The sequence below is a fragment of the Mirounga leonina genome, unplaced genomic scaffold (genome assembly GCF_011800145.1).
Source record: "Mirounga leonina isolate KUSES-001 unplaced genomic scaffold, KU_Mleo_1.0 Mir_107, whole genome shotgun sequence".
NCBI classification, from domain to species: Eukaryota; Metazoa; Chordata; class Mammalia; order Carnivora; family Phocidae; genus Mirounga; species Mirounga leonina.
In genome coordinates this window covers 3415744-3433861 of record NW_023270233.1, presented here as the reverse complement: position 1 = coordinate 3433861, position 18118 = coordinate 3415744, and the positions used below count along the sequence as shown (strand labels likewise).

The following is an 18118-nucleotide window of genomic DNA, read 5'->3' as shown; positions in this document are numbered from 1 at the left end:
GGAAGAGGCAGGTCTGTTAGAATTTGTATTAAAATACAGAATTTGTATTAAACCCTTCTATGCTGGTATTATCTATGATATCTCTGAAACTATGAGAAAATGACCATAGCAGTTGCCTGTGGGAGAGAAGTTAGGGCCGGAGGATAGGGATGGGAGAGAGACTTGTTTTTAACCATATATGTAGTTGAACCTTGTATTACTTAATAAAATTTTTAATTAATTAAAAAAGAATTGAGACCCTAGATGATGAAAATAAAGGAGCTATCTTAGTCTCTTTAAATTGGTTGAATTATGTATCTTTTGAAAAAGTATGTCCCTTAATTCTAAAATGATCTGCAAATGTGATCACAGAACCTGGGAGTCACTAAGAAATAACAGACCTGTCGGGAATCAGAGGAAGGGCAAATACCTTTATTTTCAAAAGAGGAAAAAAGGTGGCCTCTAAAATTAGACTGGACATCTAGGCACCAAACTGTAGGGAAACTGAAGAATTAAAATGTAAATAAATGGCAGTAATTGCTAGCATTTGGCATGGATTCTCCAGGAGTCAGTTATGTCAAACTAGATTTATTTTTATTTTTATTTTTTATTTTTTTTAAAGATTTTATTTATTTGACAGAGAGAGATACAGCGAGAGGAGGAACACAAGGAGGGGGAGTGGGAGAGGGAGAAGCAGGCTTCCCGCCAAGCAGGGAGCCCAATGCGGGGCTCGATCCCAGGACCTGGGAACATGTCCTGAGCCGAAGGCAGACGCTTAACGAATGAGCCACCCAGGTGCCCCTAGATTTTTTTTAAAAAAATTGAATTCTTATATAGGAAGGAAAGGGTGTCTTTATTTCATTGAAACATTAAAAAAAAAATCCTCCCATGTTTTTTTGACTAGACGAGAAAGTAGATTATTTCACAAAAAGTGATTAATAACTGGTTGAAACATTCATTTATCTACAGTGTTTATTACTTGATCATCATGTATCTGAAAAGAGATTTCTAGTGGTATCAAAATCAGTTTTCATGCCTGGCTCTCATTGTTCGGTGATTTAACTGGAGACTATAGAATTCATACTGAACGATTAATGGGTAAATAGAAAACTGGGAGGAGGTGTTAACATGTTGGATTCTCTAATATTAATTTTTGACCGGTGGGAACAAAAGTCTAGATTCTGCAGGATGAAATGTTAGGAAGAAAAAATAAAATTCTGCATTTAGGGGCAAAGAAATATTAATTGCCCAAATATATGATGGGGAGATTTGGGTTTGCAGTAATCCTTGTAAAAAAGAATTGAACAATTTAGTTGAAAAGTGAGTATAAAGATATTAATTAGCTAAGTCTGATGACTCTGACATGGAATTTAATAATCTTAAAGGAGAATAAACTGTCACCTTACGAACTGTTAAAAAGTTTTTTTTAAAACTAAGTATTTCATATTAGAGACTTTTCTGTAGGAACTGTATTACAGATGATTAGGTTTCTAAGCCATCCCATAAGAACATGTCAACTTACGTAGAAGGATTATAGCTTTACTAAGAGGAGCCTGAGCTTCAGAATTTGGAGACAGGGGATCATGTGTTACAGTAGGGAGAAGTAGGTGGAAAAGTTTTCTCTTTACTCTTTGTGAGGGAATGGCTAATTTTGGAAATGGCTGAAATTTTCCATTGACCTCTGTGTGCATCTCTCTGATCAAACATTCTTCTGCTGGGGCGCCCGGGTGGCTCAGTTGGTTAAGCGGCTGCCTTCGGCTCAGGTCATGATCCCAGGGTCCTGGGATTGAGCCCCATGTTGGGCTCCCTGCTTGGTGGGAAGCCTGCTTCTCCCTCTCCCTCTCTCCCTGCTTGTGTTCCCTCTCTCACTGTCTCTCTGTCTTTCAAATAAATAAACAAAATCTTAAACAACCAAAAAACAAAAACAAAAAAACCCCCATTCTTCTGCTGCCAGGATATGACTAGAATACAATGTGGTTTGTGCTTTGAGAATGATATATATGGGTGTCAGATGGAGAGTAATGAGCTAGTTCATATTAATGCGTGATTGAATATGTTCACTGTATGACCTCAGAGTTAGCTACATTTAAAAATGAAATGCTTGTTAAACTAAATGAATTTAAAATTGATGTAAGTTCAGTTGCAAGCAGGGAATAAAGTGGAATAAAGGAAATTCAGGTATTGTGGATAATAGTGTGGGAAGAAGGGAAGGATCCACATGGGTGCATGTGCTCCACCCTAAGGACTCTCTCTGGAGACATCTATTACTGCTGCAAGTGATTTGTTTTCCTCCTTTTGATTCTGAAAACTGGGATTTTAATCTAGTCTTTTTGTCTTCAAACCTGTACCTTTTCCACTTTATAAAATAGTCTCAATTGGAGAGAAGTCAAAAAGTGGCAGGTTTCAATTCAACATAAGAAAGAACTTTATAGGACGCCTGGGTGGCTCAGTTGGTTAAGCGACTGCCTTCGGCTCAGGTCATGATCCCAGGGTCCTGGGATCGAGTCCCACATCGGGTTCCCGGCTCGGCGGGGAGCCTGCTTCTCCCTCTGACCCTCTCCTCTCTCATGCTGTTTCTCTCTCGCTCGCTCTCCAATAAATAAATAAATAAAATCTTAAAAAAAAAAAAAAAAGAAAGAACTTTATAAAAGTAATCCCAGGGGTGCCTGGGTGGCTCAGTCAGTTAAGCGTCTGCCTTCGGCTCAGATCATGATCCTAGGTTCTTGGAATGGAGCCCCATGCCGGACTCCCTGCTTTGTGGAAGTCTGCTTGTCCTGTTCCCTTCTGCCTCCCCCTCTGCCTCTCCCTCCACCTCTGCCCTTTCCTCTCCCTTGTGTTCTCTCCCCTCCTTGTGCTCTTTCCCTGGCTCGTGTGCTCTCTCTCTCTCAAATTAAAAAAAAAAAAAAAAAGTAATCCCAGAATCTAATGGTATAGTGAGTATCTCATCATTTCTATTCATCCAAGTCCAGTACATTGTTGAAATGAAGGATGTTGTAGGAGTTATTCTTGAATTTGAGAAGTACTCCCTAACTCTTTAGATTTTATGGATCATACCTTGGGTTATAATACCCACAACCTAGTAGGATTTTTATTTTGGATTCACATTGTGGTATTGCTATAAGAATTTGGTAACAATTTGTCAGACTTTGACCTTGCTTTAACTTCATTTGCAAAATTCTGCCGTTTTCTGCCTATTACTGCCCTGATCTCCAATCAATCAGGATTACTGAACAGGACAGATCCAAAAGATCCAAAAGATTTTTATAAGAAAGAGCATTTATTTGAAGAATAATTATATATAGCCAAGGTTCTTCAAGGACTTATTGGTATATTATTTTATAATTTTTCTATGAAAAAACTGAACTTCTCAACAACTTTCTTTTTTTTTTTTATTTTTTTTTATTCTTATGTTAATCCCCATACATTACATCATTAGTTTTAGATGAAGTGTTCCATGATTCATTGTTTGTGCACAACACCCAGTGTTCCATGCAGAATGTGCCCTCCTTAATACCCACCACCAGGCTAACCCATCCTCCCACCCCCCTCCCCTCTAGAACCCCGTTTGTTTTTCAGAGTCCACCGTCTCTCATGGTTCGTCTACCCCTCCGATTTCCCCTGCTTCACTCTTCCCCTCCCGCTACCCTCTTCTTCTTCTTCTTTTTTTTTTTCTTAACATATATTGCATTATTTGTTTCAGAGGTACAGATCTGAGATTCAACAGTCTTGCACAATTCACAGTGCTTACCAGAGCACATACCCTCCCCAGTGTCTATCACCCAGTCACCCCATCCCTCCCACCCCACCCCCCACTCCAACAACACTCAGTTTGATTCCTGCGATTAAGAATTCCTCATATCAGTGAGATCATATGATACATGTCTTTCTCTGTTTGACTTATTTCACTCAACATAATACCCTCCAGTTCCATCCACGTTGTTGCAAATGGCAAGATCTCATTCCTTTTGATGGCTGCATAATATTCGATTGTATATATATACCACATCTTCTTTATCCATTCATCTGTCGATGGACATCTTGGCTCTTTCCACAGTTTGGCTATTGTGGACATTGCTGCTATAAACATTAGGGTGCATGTACCCCTTCAGATCCCTACTTTTGTATCTTTGGGGTAAATACCCAGTAGTGCAATTGCTGGGTCATATGGTAGCTCTATTTTCAACTTTTTGAGGAACCTCCATACTGTTTTCCAGAGTGGCTGCACCAGCTTGCATTCCCACCAACAGTGTAGGAGGGTTCCCCTTTCTCCGCATCCCCGCCAACATCTGTCGTTTCCTGACTTGTTAATTTTAGCCATTCTGACTGGTGTGAGGTGGTATCTCATTGAGGTTTTGATTTGGATTTCCCTGATGCTGAGCGATATTGAGCACTTTTTCATGTGTCTGTTGGCCATTTGGATGTCTTCTTTGGAAAAAATGTCTGTTCATGTCTTCTGCCCATTTCTTGATTGGATTCTTTGTTCTTTGGGTGTTGAGTTTGATGAGTTATTTATAGATTTTGGATACTAGCCCTTTATCTGATATGTCATTTGCAAATATCTTCTCCCATTCTGTTGGTTGTCTTTTGGTTTTGTTGACTGTTTCCTTTGCTTTGCAAAAGCTTTTTATCTTGATGAAGTCCCAATAGTTCATTTTTGCCCTTGCTTTCCTTGCGTTTGGCGATGTTTCTAGGAAGAAGTTGCTTCGGCTGAGGTCAAAGAGGTTGCTGCCTGTGTTCTCCTTTAGGATTTTGATGGACTCCTGTCTCACATTGAGGTCTTTCAACCATTTGGAGTCTATTTTTGTGTGTGGTGTAAGGAAATGGTCCAGTTTCAATCTTCTGCATGTGGCTATCCAATTTTCCCAACACCATTTTCTCAACAACTTTCTTGACTTAATGTGTATTAAAGACATGATCACAGATTTAGAAGATACTTTGGCTGAATTAGGTTTGTCTTTTATCTCTTTGTTGAAAAACATTTTTCTAGCAGGATTATTTATGATGTGAATAATTTTTATTCTTATTTTTTATTTTCTTTGCCTCCAATTTCTGGTGCTCAATGTAGCTTTGAAAATCCACTGTGAATGGATTTCTGTGAAAGCACATGTTTTTAAAGGCTGTGAAAGTTCCCTTAGATCTTATTTTAGTTCACAACAGTGTCCTCTACTTTTGTCTCTGATATGAAAGAACAAAGCAATGTCAGTAATCTTGACTTGATTTTTGTGTAGGATAGTACCCATCATGAAAGGGGTAACAAATGAACTGCTTTGTGAGTACTCATTTGATAGAACCCTATGGTGTTATGGAGACTGAAGGACAACCTTTATTGTATGTATTGGCTCCAGGCTATGCAGAAGGGTCATCATGGGAGTATCCTATTTGTCAATTTGGATTTGCTTCTGTTAGAGGGAATCAAAGTGGTAGGTGGAATGATTGGAAAAAGCCAAAACCAAAACCAAAACCAAGCCAAACCAAAACAAAACATTTCAGTCCTAGAAATGCATTTGAGAGAAACCACTTGGCAATAGTGATGGAGCCTTTCTTGAAACATATATTCTGTATTTCAGATGAATAGCTGAGAAAAGAGATCATGTTTTTACTTTTAGAAAGGAAATAAAACCAGTGAAAAGGGAAGAAAAACAAGGTAGTAAAGGCCCAAGTCATATGGCTTTGTATCTCTCTCTCTCTATTTTTTAAACCCATGATTTTTAAAATTGAGTTTTAAATTTTAATTCCAGTGTAGTTAACATACAGTGTTATATTATTTTCAGGTGTATAGTATAGTGATTCAAGAATTCTATACATTGCTCAGTGCTCATCACAATAAGTGTACTCTTAATCCTCTTCACCTGTTTCACCCATCCTCCCACCCATCTCCCTTCTGATATGCTTTATTTTAAATGAGACTCTTAAAGTTATTTTTTTTTTCAACAGGAACATATTTTACTTGAAGCATATTTCAAATGCTTCATATATTTTTATATCATAGAATAACAGTAATTTATTCTTTCATTTGAAAAGAAATTCAAGCAATATTTTTTCACTTAATGCAATTTGAATAGTATTTTTTTCCAAGGCAAAAATGTCTTTTAAAAAGTAAAAGAATTGTAGGCACTTTGTATGAGTGGCTTGTGGTAGAGTTAAGGATAGACTGAAGACAGCACAACACGATAGTCTGAAAGGGGGCAAAGATGCCCTGCACAGGCCATTTGATTGTGTGTAGAAATGTGCTACATTTCAGAAGGTGTGCTCTCTTTCTGAAATCAACAGTGTTGGTGGGTTTTATATAAAATTCTCAACATTTATAGTACAGTTGACCCTTGACCAATGTGGGGATTCAGGGCACTGACATTCCCCCTCCCTGCACAGTTAAAAATCGGTGTATAACTTTTATAGTATTTGCCTCTGTTTAAAAAAAATTATGGGGGCTCCTGGGTAGCTTGGTCAGTTAAGCATCCAACTCCTGATTTCAGCTCAGGTCATGATCTCAGGGTTGTGAGACTAAGCTCCGCGTCAGGTTCTGCGCTGGGCATGGAGCCTGCTTAAGATTCTCTCTCTCCTTCTCCCTTGGTGCTCCCCCCACCCCAAAACAAAACCAAATAAAAAATAAAAATAAATAAAAAATTATGTTATTAACCTAAGAATTAGATTTCATCAAGATAAAAGTTAATTTTAGTTATAGGATGGTTTCATGTGTATGTCTCTCTCTGCATGTGTATCAGGTGTACAGTGTGGAAAGGCCTTGTGAAACACTGACCTTTTCACTTACACATACACGTGGAGATCATGATTATCTTTGGAATATATGCAGTAACACATTTATGGATCTAGGGAAGGATCCACTAGAGTGGGAGAGGTTGATGAGCAAAGAGATGCTGATTATATGGAGCTAGGCCAATGGATGTTGACAAAGTCTAGGAGGAGAATGGGAATAGACTCTCAGGGGAAACAGTTGGGAGGGAACATGGGCCCTACCCTGAGACTCTGTTATCCCTTGGGGTTGGAGGCAGGGGTATAGAAAAAAGAACAGTCCTCTCTCCTAGAATCACTGGGATGGAAAGGAGTGTCGAAGGCATTGATTCTGGATAAGAGAAACACCATGAAAATATGTACTCATTCTTTCCTTCCTCCCTTCCCTTTTCCCACATATATACTTGTGATAAAGTTTTTATGATTTTATTCATTTATTTGACAGAGAGAGACACAGTGAGAGAGGGAACACAAGCAGGGGGAGTGTGAGAGGGAGAAGCAGGCTTCCTGCGGAGCAGGGAGCCCGATGTGGGGCTTGATCCCAGGACCCTGGGATCATGACCTGAGCTGAAGGCAGATGCTTAATGACTGAGCCACCCAGGCGCCCCTACTTGTGATAAAGTTTAATTTATAAATTAGGCACAGTAGGAGGTTAATAATAATAACTAATAAAATAAAACAATTATAACAATATACTGTAATAAAAGTTATATGATATGGTCTCTCTCTTTTCAAAATATCTTATTGTACTCAGTCTTCATCTTGGGTGATGGTAAACTGCCTATCTGTTGAGATGAAGTGAGGTGAATGACCTAGGCATTGTGATGTAGCATGAGGCTTCTATTTACTTTCTGATGATATGTCGATTGGGTAACTCAAGCCACAAAAAGCAAAACTCTAGATAAGTGGGGACTACTGTAGTACTTCCTAAATATTTTTGTTTTAGTTTCCATGGGTGCCATAGGGAATATCTGAATATTTTCTGGGGGTGGAATCTTATGTTTTCTTGCCTGCAAATATAGAAGAAAATGGGTAATATCTAAGTGGGAAGGTTTTTGTATTGATGGTAACATGTTTCTTTCGACTATAAATTTATTTATTTTTTAACAGACTAAGTTACATATAGGTGATACATGTTTCTTACTGCTTATCTCTGTGAGCCTTTAGTAAGTACTTGACTGTGAATAAGTTAATACAAATTTGTGGACTTGGAAATTTGGGTAATAGTTTTTATGGCCAATTTTAATTTGAATATGTTATGATATATATGCCATGTGTGGTTATTTGAGATATCTATGTATTCTTATGCAAAAATCTCACTGATTTTAAGATTAATGTTAATGCCTTAAAGATGGCTTGTCATTTTTTTCTTATTTTGTCTTGCCCAAATATCCATCCTTTCTCTCTTTTTATAGTAACTATGCCAATTTAAATTAGTTTATTTTCTGTATAGGAAAGTAAACTGCCCCCAACTTTCTTATTCAGTCAAAACCCTCAAACAGGGCGCCTGGGTGGCTCAGTTGGTTAAGCGACTGCTTTCGGCTCAGGTCATGATCCTGGAGTCCCGGGATCGAGTCCTGCATCGGGCTCCCTGCTCGGCGGGGAGTCTGCTTCTCCCTCTCCCACTCCCCGTTTGTGTTCCCTCTCTTGCTGTGTCTTTCTCTGTCAAATAAATAAATAAAATCTTTAAAAAAAAAACCAAAAAAACCCCCTCAAACAGTTCCCCAAACAAATAGAGATGTATCACATCTTCCAAAGTCCTACTTGGCTCCTCATCTGAGTTATCATTAACAAGAAGAAGCAAAATATGAGCACTGGCTACCTCAGTGCCATGATTTTTTGGAAGTCAGAGGACTTGCATGCTGTAAGATATGTCTCACCAACTTGGCCATTCATTTTTACTTAAGACTCCTGAACAAATGCAAACCCACCCTGGGTTATTATTTTAGTTATGAACATACTAACATAGATTAATTTGTTAGAGGATCTAAGGCTAGACCACATGACCAGAGAACAGACGGGGAAGGAATATCTCATTTCTCTGTTGGGGGACTTGTCACCCTGGTCCTCTGAGGGCTACAGCTGATATCAGGAAGAGGTGCTGAGTACAAATCTCATGTACTCTATGATTTTCATTAGTGCTTCCCTTTAGAAAGCATTTTTCTTTATTAATAAGTGTCTTTTTGTTTTTATGCACAGGCAGCATGTCGGCTGAAACACCAATCACATTGAATATTGATCCTCAGGATCTGCAGGTACAAACATTCACTGTAGAGAAGCTACTGGAGCCACTCATAATCCAGGTATGAAGACCATGGAAATAACAATATGTAACTTCAGAAGAACTAAGAAATGAGAAAAGTAGATCATGAACCAAGGAAAGATTTGATTTTTATAGAGGGAATGTGTCATCTAAAATTGATTTTTAAGATACTGCTAAAATATAAAAAAATACATATTTAGTGATAATAATAAAGTTTGGAAAGTACCCCCCCCCCAATTTCTCTTAAAAGCAACAGACGTGGGGTGCCTGGGTCGCTCAGTTGGTTAAGCATCCAGCTCTTGATTTTGACTCAGGTCCTGATCTTGAGGTTGTGAGATTGAACCCCATGGGGGTTCTGCTTGTCTCTCTCCCTATCCCCGCTTGTGCCTGCACTCTCTCTCAAATAAATAAATAAAATCTTAAAAAAAAAGCAACAGCCATAAAAATATGTATATATAGCTTTCAAAGTACCTTTATATAGTCATGAAAACTGAGTGAGGCAGGCAGCATGGTTAAAACCATCCTTATTATATAGATGAGGAAATTGAGCCAAGAGAATTTCAGTGACTTGTCCCAAGCACATGGTGGCTCATTTGTCAAATAGGAAATTATTTTTAAAATACCAAAATGTATGAGAAAAGCAGCTATTTAAGAAATTGTGTGATAAAATCTTTCATGAAGTCAGTAATCCTTTCATAATATACATCATGATTCTCTGACTTATTATGCAAGTCCAGATTTTACTTATTGGAGTTCTTAAAGCAGAGCTTGAAAAAACTTACACTATCTGTAGATTTAAATTTTTTGTCCTTTACCCAAAATTTATGAAGGATCTTCCCATAGGCTTACCACACATTATACTTCCTAATACAAATTATCCCTTTTTCCTTTTTTTTTTATTCAAGTATAATTAACCCACAGTGTAATATTAGTTTTAGGTATACAATATGATTCAACAATTCTGTACATTTCTCAGTGCTCATTGAGATAAGTGTACTCTTAGTTCCCTTTATTTGTTTCACCCATCCCTGCTATGTTCCCTCTGGCAACCACCAGTTTGTTCTCTGAATTATGTATCTGTTTTTTTTGTTTGTTCATTAGTTTTGTTTCTTAAATTCCACATGTAAGTGAAATCATATGGTACTTGTCTTTCTCTGACTGACTTATTTCACTTAGTATTATACCCTCTAGGTCCATCCATGTTGTTGCATATGGCAAGATTTCCTTCTTTTTTAATGGCTGAATAATATTTCATCGTATATGTATATATATGTGTATATATATATATAGACCACTTCTTTATCCATACATCAATTGATGGACACTTGGGCCATTTCCACAATTTGGCTAATGCAGATATGCTGCAATAAATATGAGGGTGTTTATAATTTTTGAATTACTGTTTTTGTATTTTTTGGGTAAATACCTAGTAGTGGAATTAATGGATCATATGGTAATCCTATTTTTAATTTTTTGAGGAACCTCCATACTGTTTTCCAGTGACTGCACCAGTTTGCATTCCCACCAACAGTGCATGAGGATTCTTTTTCTCTACATTCTTGGCAACGCTTGTTGTTTTTTCTGTTTTTGATTTTAGTCATTCTGACAGGTGTGAGGTGGTATCTCATTGTGGTTTTGATTTGTATTTCCCTCATGCCAAGTGATGTTTTTTATATGTATCACCAAGTTATTTGGTGAAATTTTTAAATGAATTCTCACAAATCATTTAAGATTTTGTTCCTATGCAGTTAGCAGGTGTGAATAGGGAAATGGCCTTCATTTTGGTGATGGCTCGTAAAGGCTAGTACTTGTATGTGACTGCATAACACTTATTTGTTCTGTAAAGGTAGAACATTAGAGTTGGTCACTTAAGACTTGCTAATAAGAAGACCCTCCAAGATGGTGGAGGAGTAGGGGATCCTAGTTTCATCGGGTCCCTGGAAATCAGCTAGATATTTATCAAATCATTCTGAAAACCTGCAAAATCAACCAGAGATCTGAGAAAAGAATTGCTACAATTCTACAAATAAAAAAGCAACCACTTTTTGCAAGGTAGGAGGTAGGAGATGTGAATCTGAAGCAGTGCCCTGGAAGATAAACCTGGAGGGAAGGAGCCTCTGTAAGCTGGGTACCAGGAAGTGTCATAAGCAGCAGAGCACAAAATCGGAACTTTTAGAAGTTTACCTGAAAGGCACTCAGGAGGCGAAGCAGGCGGAATCCCAGGTGGGATAGCTTGGTCTCAGGATCCCCGGGGTCACAAAAAGAATGGGGGTGCCCGAGTGCAGCAGAGTTCCCAGGCATTGGAGTGGGGCAGCCAGTTGCAAACAGTGAGACCAGGCTCCAGCTTACTGCTTGGTGTTGTTCTCATAAACTGAGAACTGCCTGTCCATCTAACGCTCTCTGAGCAGGAGCCCAGCAAGAGGCAGAACTGCAGTGAGAACCCCTTCCCTACCCTGGGAGGAGTGGTGTGCATGCACGCCGCAAGAGTTCATAAAGTTTGGAGACTCGAATTGGGGTGGAGTGCCTGAGATAAAAATGCTCAGTCACAGGCTGTGTTAACACAGAGTGTGTATGGAAACTGAGGAGACAACAGTGGGGATTGACCACTTTTCTGTGAGGGTGCACCGAAGAGTGGGGGACACGAATTTTCAGCTCCTGGGCTAGAGATTGGGGCACAGCTATTTTTCACTCCCACCCCCCACCAGCTCTGGAGCCCACTTACACTGAGCCTGGCCCCCTGACAAGGGCGGTGCAGTTCCGCCGGGGCAAAGACACCTGAGAATCAGGTAACAGGTCCCTCCCCCAGAAGACCAACCAGCAGGAACTTCTGGCAAATACCAAGTTTGCCAATCATACAGAACTGTAAAACTCCAGCTCTTGGGGAAAGAAGTATATAGAAGTGGTTTTTTCTTATTATTCTTTAGCCCTTCAGTTTTATATTTTATTATCCTTTTCAGCTATTTTCTTATTTTATCAATTATTTTTAAAGTCTTTTTTAATTTTCATTTTTTCACTTATAATTTATATATATATTTTTCATTTTTGGCTTCCTTTCATTGTATTCAACTTTATTTTTGTATATATATATATAAGTTTTTCTTTCTGACCTATTTTGGGAGACCTATTCTAGTTTCTTCTAACACACAGACCAAAATACACCCAGGATCTAGCTTACTGTTCTGTTTGGTTCAACTTCTTGTCTGATTTTATTCCCATTCCCTCCCCCCCTCTTTTTTTTCTGTTTGGTTTCTGTTCTCTTCTGATTAGTGTAGTGTATATTTTTCTGGTATAGTTATTATCCTTTAGCCCTTCAGTTTTATATTTTATTATCCTTTTCAACTATTATCTTATCAATTATTTTTTAAGTCTTTTTAAATTTTCATTTTTACACTTATAGTTGTATATATATTTTTCATTTTTGACTTCATTTCATTGTATTCAACTACATTTTTTCTATATATATGAGGTTTTCTTTCTTGCCTATGTTGGGACCTAGTTTCTTCTAATAAACAGACCAAATACACTCAGGATCCAGTTTATTGTTCTGTTCTGTTCTACTTGTTTGATTTTATTCTCAGTTTTTTTCTTTTTCTTTTCTTTTTGGTTTTGGTTCTCTTCTGATTTGTGTATATTTTTCTGGTGTCATTGTTGCTATATTTGTATTTTCCCTCCCTTTCATCTATTCTTTTCTGGACATAATGACAAGATGGAAGAACTCACCCCCAAAAAGAGAGCAAGAGGCAGAAATCACAGCTAGGGATCTAATAAATATGGGTATAAGTAAGATGTTGGAACTAGAATTCAAAACAAGATTGTAAAGATAATAACTGGGCTTGAAAAAAGCATAGAAGACACTAGACGGGACGCCTGGGTGGCTCAGTTGGTTAAGCGGCTGCCTTCGGCCCGGGTCATGATCCCAGGGTCTTGGGATCGAGTCCCACATCAGGCTCCTTGCTCAGCAGGGAGCCTGCTTCTCCCTCTCTCTCCTTCTGCTTGTGCTCTCTCTGTCAAATAAATAAAATCTTAAAAAAAAAAAAAAAAAAAAGAAGACACTAGACAATCCCTTCGTGGAGAAATAAAAGAACTAAAATCTGGTCGAAATCAAAAAGGCTATTTCTGAGATGCAATAAAAAAATGGAGGCCCTAACTGCTAGGATATATGAGGCAGGAGAGAGAGTCAGTGATATAGAAGATAAAATGATGGAAAATAAGGAATCTGAGGAAAAGAGAGGTAAACGACTACTGGATCACGAGGGCAGAATTCGAGAGATAAGTGATACCATAAGATGAAACAACATTAGAATAATTGGAATCCCAGAAGAAGAAAGAGAGAGAGGGGCAAACTATAGCTGAGAACTTCTCTATTCTGGGGAAGGAAACAGGCATTCAAGTCCAGGAAGCACAGAAAAGCCCCCTCAAAATCAATAAAAATAGGCCAACATCTAGACATATAATAGTGAAGCTTGCAAATTTCAGAAATAAAGAGAAAATCCTGAAAGCAGCTTGGAACAAGAGGTCCTTAGCCTACAAGGGTAGAAACATAAGGCTGGCAGCAGACCTGGCCACAGAGCAGAAAGGACTGGCATGATATATTTAACATGCTAAATGGGAAATATATGCAGCCAAGAATACTTTATTCAGCAAGGCGGTCACTCAGAATGGAAGGAGAGATAAAGAGCCTCCAGGACAAACAGAAACTAAAAGAATTTGTGATCACTAAACCAGCCCTGCAAGAAATATTAAAGGGGCTCCTTTAAGTGAAGAGAGAGCTGAAAAGTAACAAAGACCAGAAAGGAACAGAGACAATATACAGAAACAGTGACTTTACAGGTAAGACAATGGCACTAAATTCATATTTTTCAATAATTACTCTGAATGTAAATGGACTAAATGTCCCAATCAAAAGACACAGGGTATCAGATTGGATAAAAAAAACAAGACCCATCGATATGCTGTCTGCAAGAGACTCATTTTAGACCCAAAGACACCTCCAGATTGAAAGTGAGGGGGTGAAAAACCATTTATCATGTTAATGGACATCAAAAGGAAACTGGGGTGGCAATCCCTATATCAGACCAATTAGATTTTATTTTATTTATTTATTTATTTTAAAGATTTTATTTATTTATTTGAGACAGAGAGAATGAGAGATAGAGAGCATGAGAGGGAGGAGGGTCAGAGGGAGAGGCAGACTCCCTGCCGAGCAGGGAACCTGATGCGGGACTCGATCCCGGGACTCCAGGATCATGATCTGAGCCGAAGGCAGTCGCTTAACCAACTGAGCCACCCAGGCGCCCCAGACCAATTAGATTTTAAACCAAAGACTGTAATAAGAGATGAAGAAGGACACTATATCATAATAAAGGGGTCTATCCAACAGGAAGATCTAACAACTGTAAATATTTATGCCCCTAACATGGGAACAGCTAATTATATAAACTAATTAATAAGAAAATTAAAGAAACACATTGGTAATAAAACAATAATAGTTAGGGACTTTATTTATTTTAAAGATTTTATTTATTTATTTGAGAGAGAGACAGAGACAGAGATCATGAGTGGGGGAGGGGCAGAGGGAGAATTAGACTCCTCTATGAGCAGGGAGCCCACTGCAGGGCTTGATCCCAGGACCCTGAGATCGTGACCTGAGCTGAAGGCAGATGCGTAACCAACTAAGCCATCCAGGCATCCTAGTTAGGGACTTTAACATCCCACTCAGAGCAAGGGACAGACCCATCTAAGCAGAAGATCAATAAGGAAACAATGGCTTTGACTGAAACTGGACCAGATGGACTTCACAGATATATTTAGGGCATTTCATCCTAAAGCAATAGACTACACATTTTTCTTGAGTGCACATGGAATATTCTCCAGAATAGATCACAAACTGGGTCACAAATCAGGTCTCAACCAGTACCAATAGACTGGGATTATTCCCTGCATAATCTCAAACCACAGTGCTTTAAAACTTGAACTCAATCACAGGAGAAAGTTTGGAAGGAACACAAATACGTAGAGGTTAAAGAGCATCCTTCTAAAGAATGAATGGATCAACCAGGAAACAATAGTTCAGAACCTTTGGGATGCAGCAAAGGTGGTCTAAGAGGGAAGTATATAGCAATACAAGCCTTTCTCAAGAAATAAGAAAAGTCTCAAATATACATACTAACCATATACCTAAAGGAGCTGGAGAAAGAACAGTAAGTAAAGCCCAAACCTAGCAGGAGAAGAGAATTAATAAAGATCAGAGCAGAAATCAATGAAATAGAAACCAAAAGAACAATAGAACAGATCAATGAAACTAGGAGCTGGTTATTTGAAAGGATTAAGAAGATTGATAAACCCCTGGCCAGACTTATCAAAAAGAAAAGAGAATAAATAAATAAATAATAAATGAAAGAGGAGAGATCACAACCAACACCGAAGAAATACAATTATAAGAACATATTATGAGCAATTATTTGCCAACAATTAGGCAATCTGGAAGAAATGAATGCATTCCTAGAAACATATAAACTACCAAAACTGAAACTGGAAGAAATAGAAAATTTGAACAGATCCATAACCAGCAAAGAAATTGAAGCAGTCATCAAAACTCCCAACAAACAAGAATCCAAGACCAGATGGCTTCCTAAGGGAATTCTACCAAACATTTAAAGAAGAATTAATACCCATTCTTCTGAAACTACTCCAAAAAATAGAAATGGAAGGAAAACTTCCATACTCATTCTATGAGGCCAGCATTACCTTGATCCCCAAACCAGACAAACACCTCACCAAAAAGAATTACAGACCAATATCCCTGATGAACATGGATGCAATAATTCTCACCAAGATACTAGTCAATAGGATCCAATAGTACATTAAAAGGATCATTCACCAAAGTCAAGTGGGATTTATTCCTGGTCTGCAAGGGGGGTTCAACATCCACAAATCAATCAGTGTGATACATCACATTAATAAAAGAAGGGACAAGAACCATATGATCCTCTCAATAGATGCAGAAAAAGCATTTGACAAAGTACAGTATCCTTTCTTGATTAAAACTCTTCACAGTGTAGGGATAGAGGGAACATACCTCAATATCATAAAAGCCATATACAAAAAGCCCACAGCGAATATCATTCTCAATGGGGAAAAACTGAGAGCTTTCCCCCTAAGGTCAGGAACATGGCAGGGGTGTTCTCTCTCACCACTGTTGACAACATACTACTAGAAGTCCTAGTAATCAGACAACAAAAAGAAATAAAAGGCATCCAAATCGGCAAAGAAGTCAAACTCTCACTCTTTGCAGATGACCTGATAGTCTATGTGGAAAACCCAAAAGAGTCCACCCCAGAATTGCTAGAACTCATACAGGAACTCAGCAAAGTGGCAGGATATAAAATCAATGCACCGAAATCAGTTGCATTCCTATACACTAACAATGAGACAGAAGAAAGAGAAATCACAGAGTCGATCCCATTTACAATTGCACCCAAAACTGTAAGATACCTAGGAATAAATCTAACTAAAGAGGCAAAGGATCTGTACTCAGAAATAGAACACTCATGAAAGAAATTGAGGAAGACACAAAGAAGTGGAAAAACATTCCATGTTCATGGACTGGAAGAATAAATATTGTTAAAATGTTTATACTACCCAGAGCAATCTACACATTCAATGCAATCCTTATGAAAATACCATCAACATTTTTCACAGAGCTGAAACAAATAATCCTAAAGTTTGTATGGAACCAGAAAAGACCCTGAATAGCTAAAGGAATGTTGAAAAAGAAAACCAAAGCTGGCGGCATCACAATTCTGGGCTTCAGGCTATATTACAAAGCTGTAATCATCAAGACAGTATGGTACTGGCACAAAAACAGACACATAGTTCAATGGAACAGAATAAGGAACCCAGAAATGGACCCTCAACTCTATGGTCAACTAATCTTTGACAAAGCAGAAAAGAATATCCAGTGGAAAAAAGACAGTCTCTTCAACAAATGGTGTTGGGAAAATTGGATAGCCACATATAGGAGAGTGAAACTGGACCATTTTCTTACAGCATACACAAAAATAGACTCAAAATGGATGAAAGACTTAAATGTGAGACAGGAATCCATCAAAATCCCAGGGGAGAACATAGGCAGGAACCTCTTTGACTTCGGCTGCAGCAGCTTCTTGCTAGACGTATCTCCAAAGGCAAGGGAAGCAAGGGCACAAATGAACTATTGGGACTTCATCAAGATAAAAAGCTTTTGCACAGCAAAGGAAACAGTCAACAAAACCAAAAGACAACCAACTGAATGGGAGAAGATATTTGCAAATATCTTATCAGATAAAGGATTAGTGTCCAAGATCTATGAAGAACTTATCAAACTCAACACCCAAAAAGTAAATAATCCAGTCAAGAAATGGGCAGAAGACATGAACAGATATTTCTGCAAAGAAGACATCCAAATGGCCAACAGACACATGAAAAATGCTCAACATCACTTGGCATCAGGGAAATATAGATCAAAACCACAACGAGCTACCACCTCACACCAGTCAGAATAGCTAAAATTAACAATTCAGGAAACAACAGATGTTGGTGAGGATGAGGAAAAAGGGGAACCCTCCTCCACTGTTGGTGGGAATGCAAACTGGTGCAGCCACTCTGGAAAACACTATGGTGGTTCCTCAAATAGTTATAAATAGAGTTACCTTATTACCCAGCAATTGCACTTCTAAGTATTTACCCAAAGAATACAAATGTAGTGATCCAAAGGGGCACCTGCACCCCAGTGTTTATAGCAGCAATGTCTGCCATAGCCAAAATATGGAAAGAGCTTAGATGTCCACTGACAGATGAATGAATAAAGAAGATGTGGTGTGTGTGTGTGTGTGTGTGTGTGTAATGGAATATTAGCCATCAAAAAAAAAACTTATTTGCAGCGACATGGATTAAACTAGAGGGTGTTATGCTAAGCAAAATAAGTTAGTCAGAGAAAGTCAGTTATCATATGATTTCACTCATATGTGGAATTTAAGAAACAAAACAGAGGATCATAGGGGAAGGGAGGGAAAAATAAAATAAGGTGACAATGGAGAGGGAGATAACATTAAGACTCTTAACTATAGGAAACAAACTGAGGATTCC

At 38.3% G+C, this 18118-nt stretch overlaps 1 protein-coding gene across 1 annotated transcript in view; it reads left to right on the top strand.

Annotated features, from left to right (window-relative positions):
* The window catches only part of LOC118018595 (catenin alpha-3-like), a 1827095-nt gene that overhangs the window by 86641 nt on the left and 1722336 nt on the right, over positions 1–18118 (top strand). The window contains exon 3 of the mRNA XM_035017231.1: positions 8929–9032. Within this exon, the coding sequence (XP_034873122.1) occupies positions 8929–9032 (104 nt within the window). The remainder of the gene's footprint in view (positions 1–8928; positions 9033–18118) is intronic.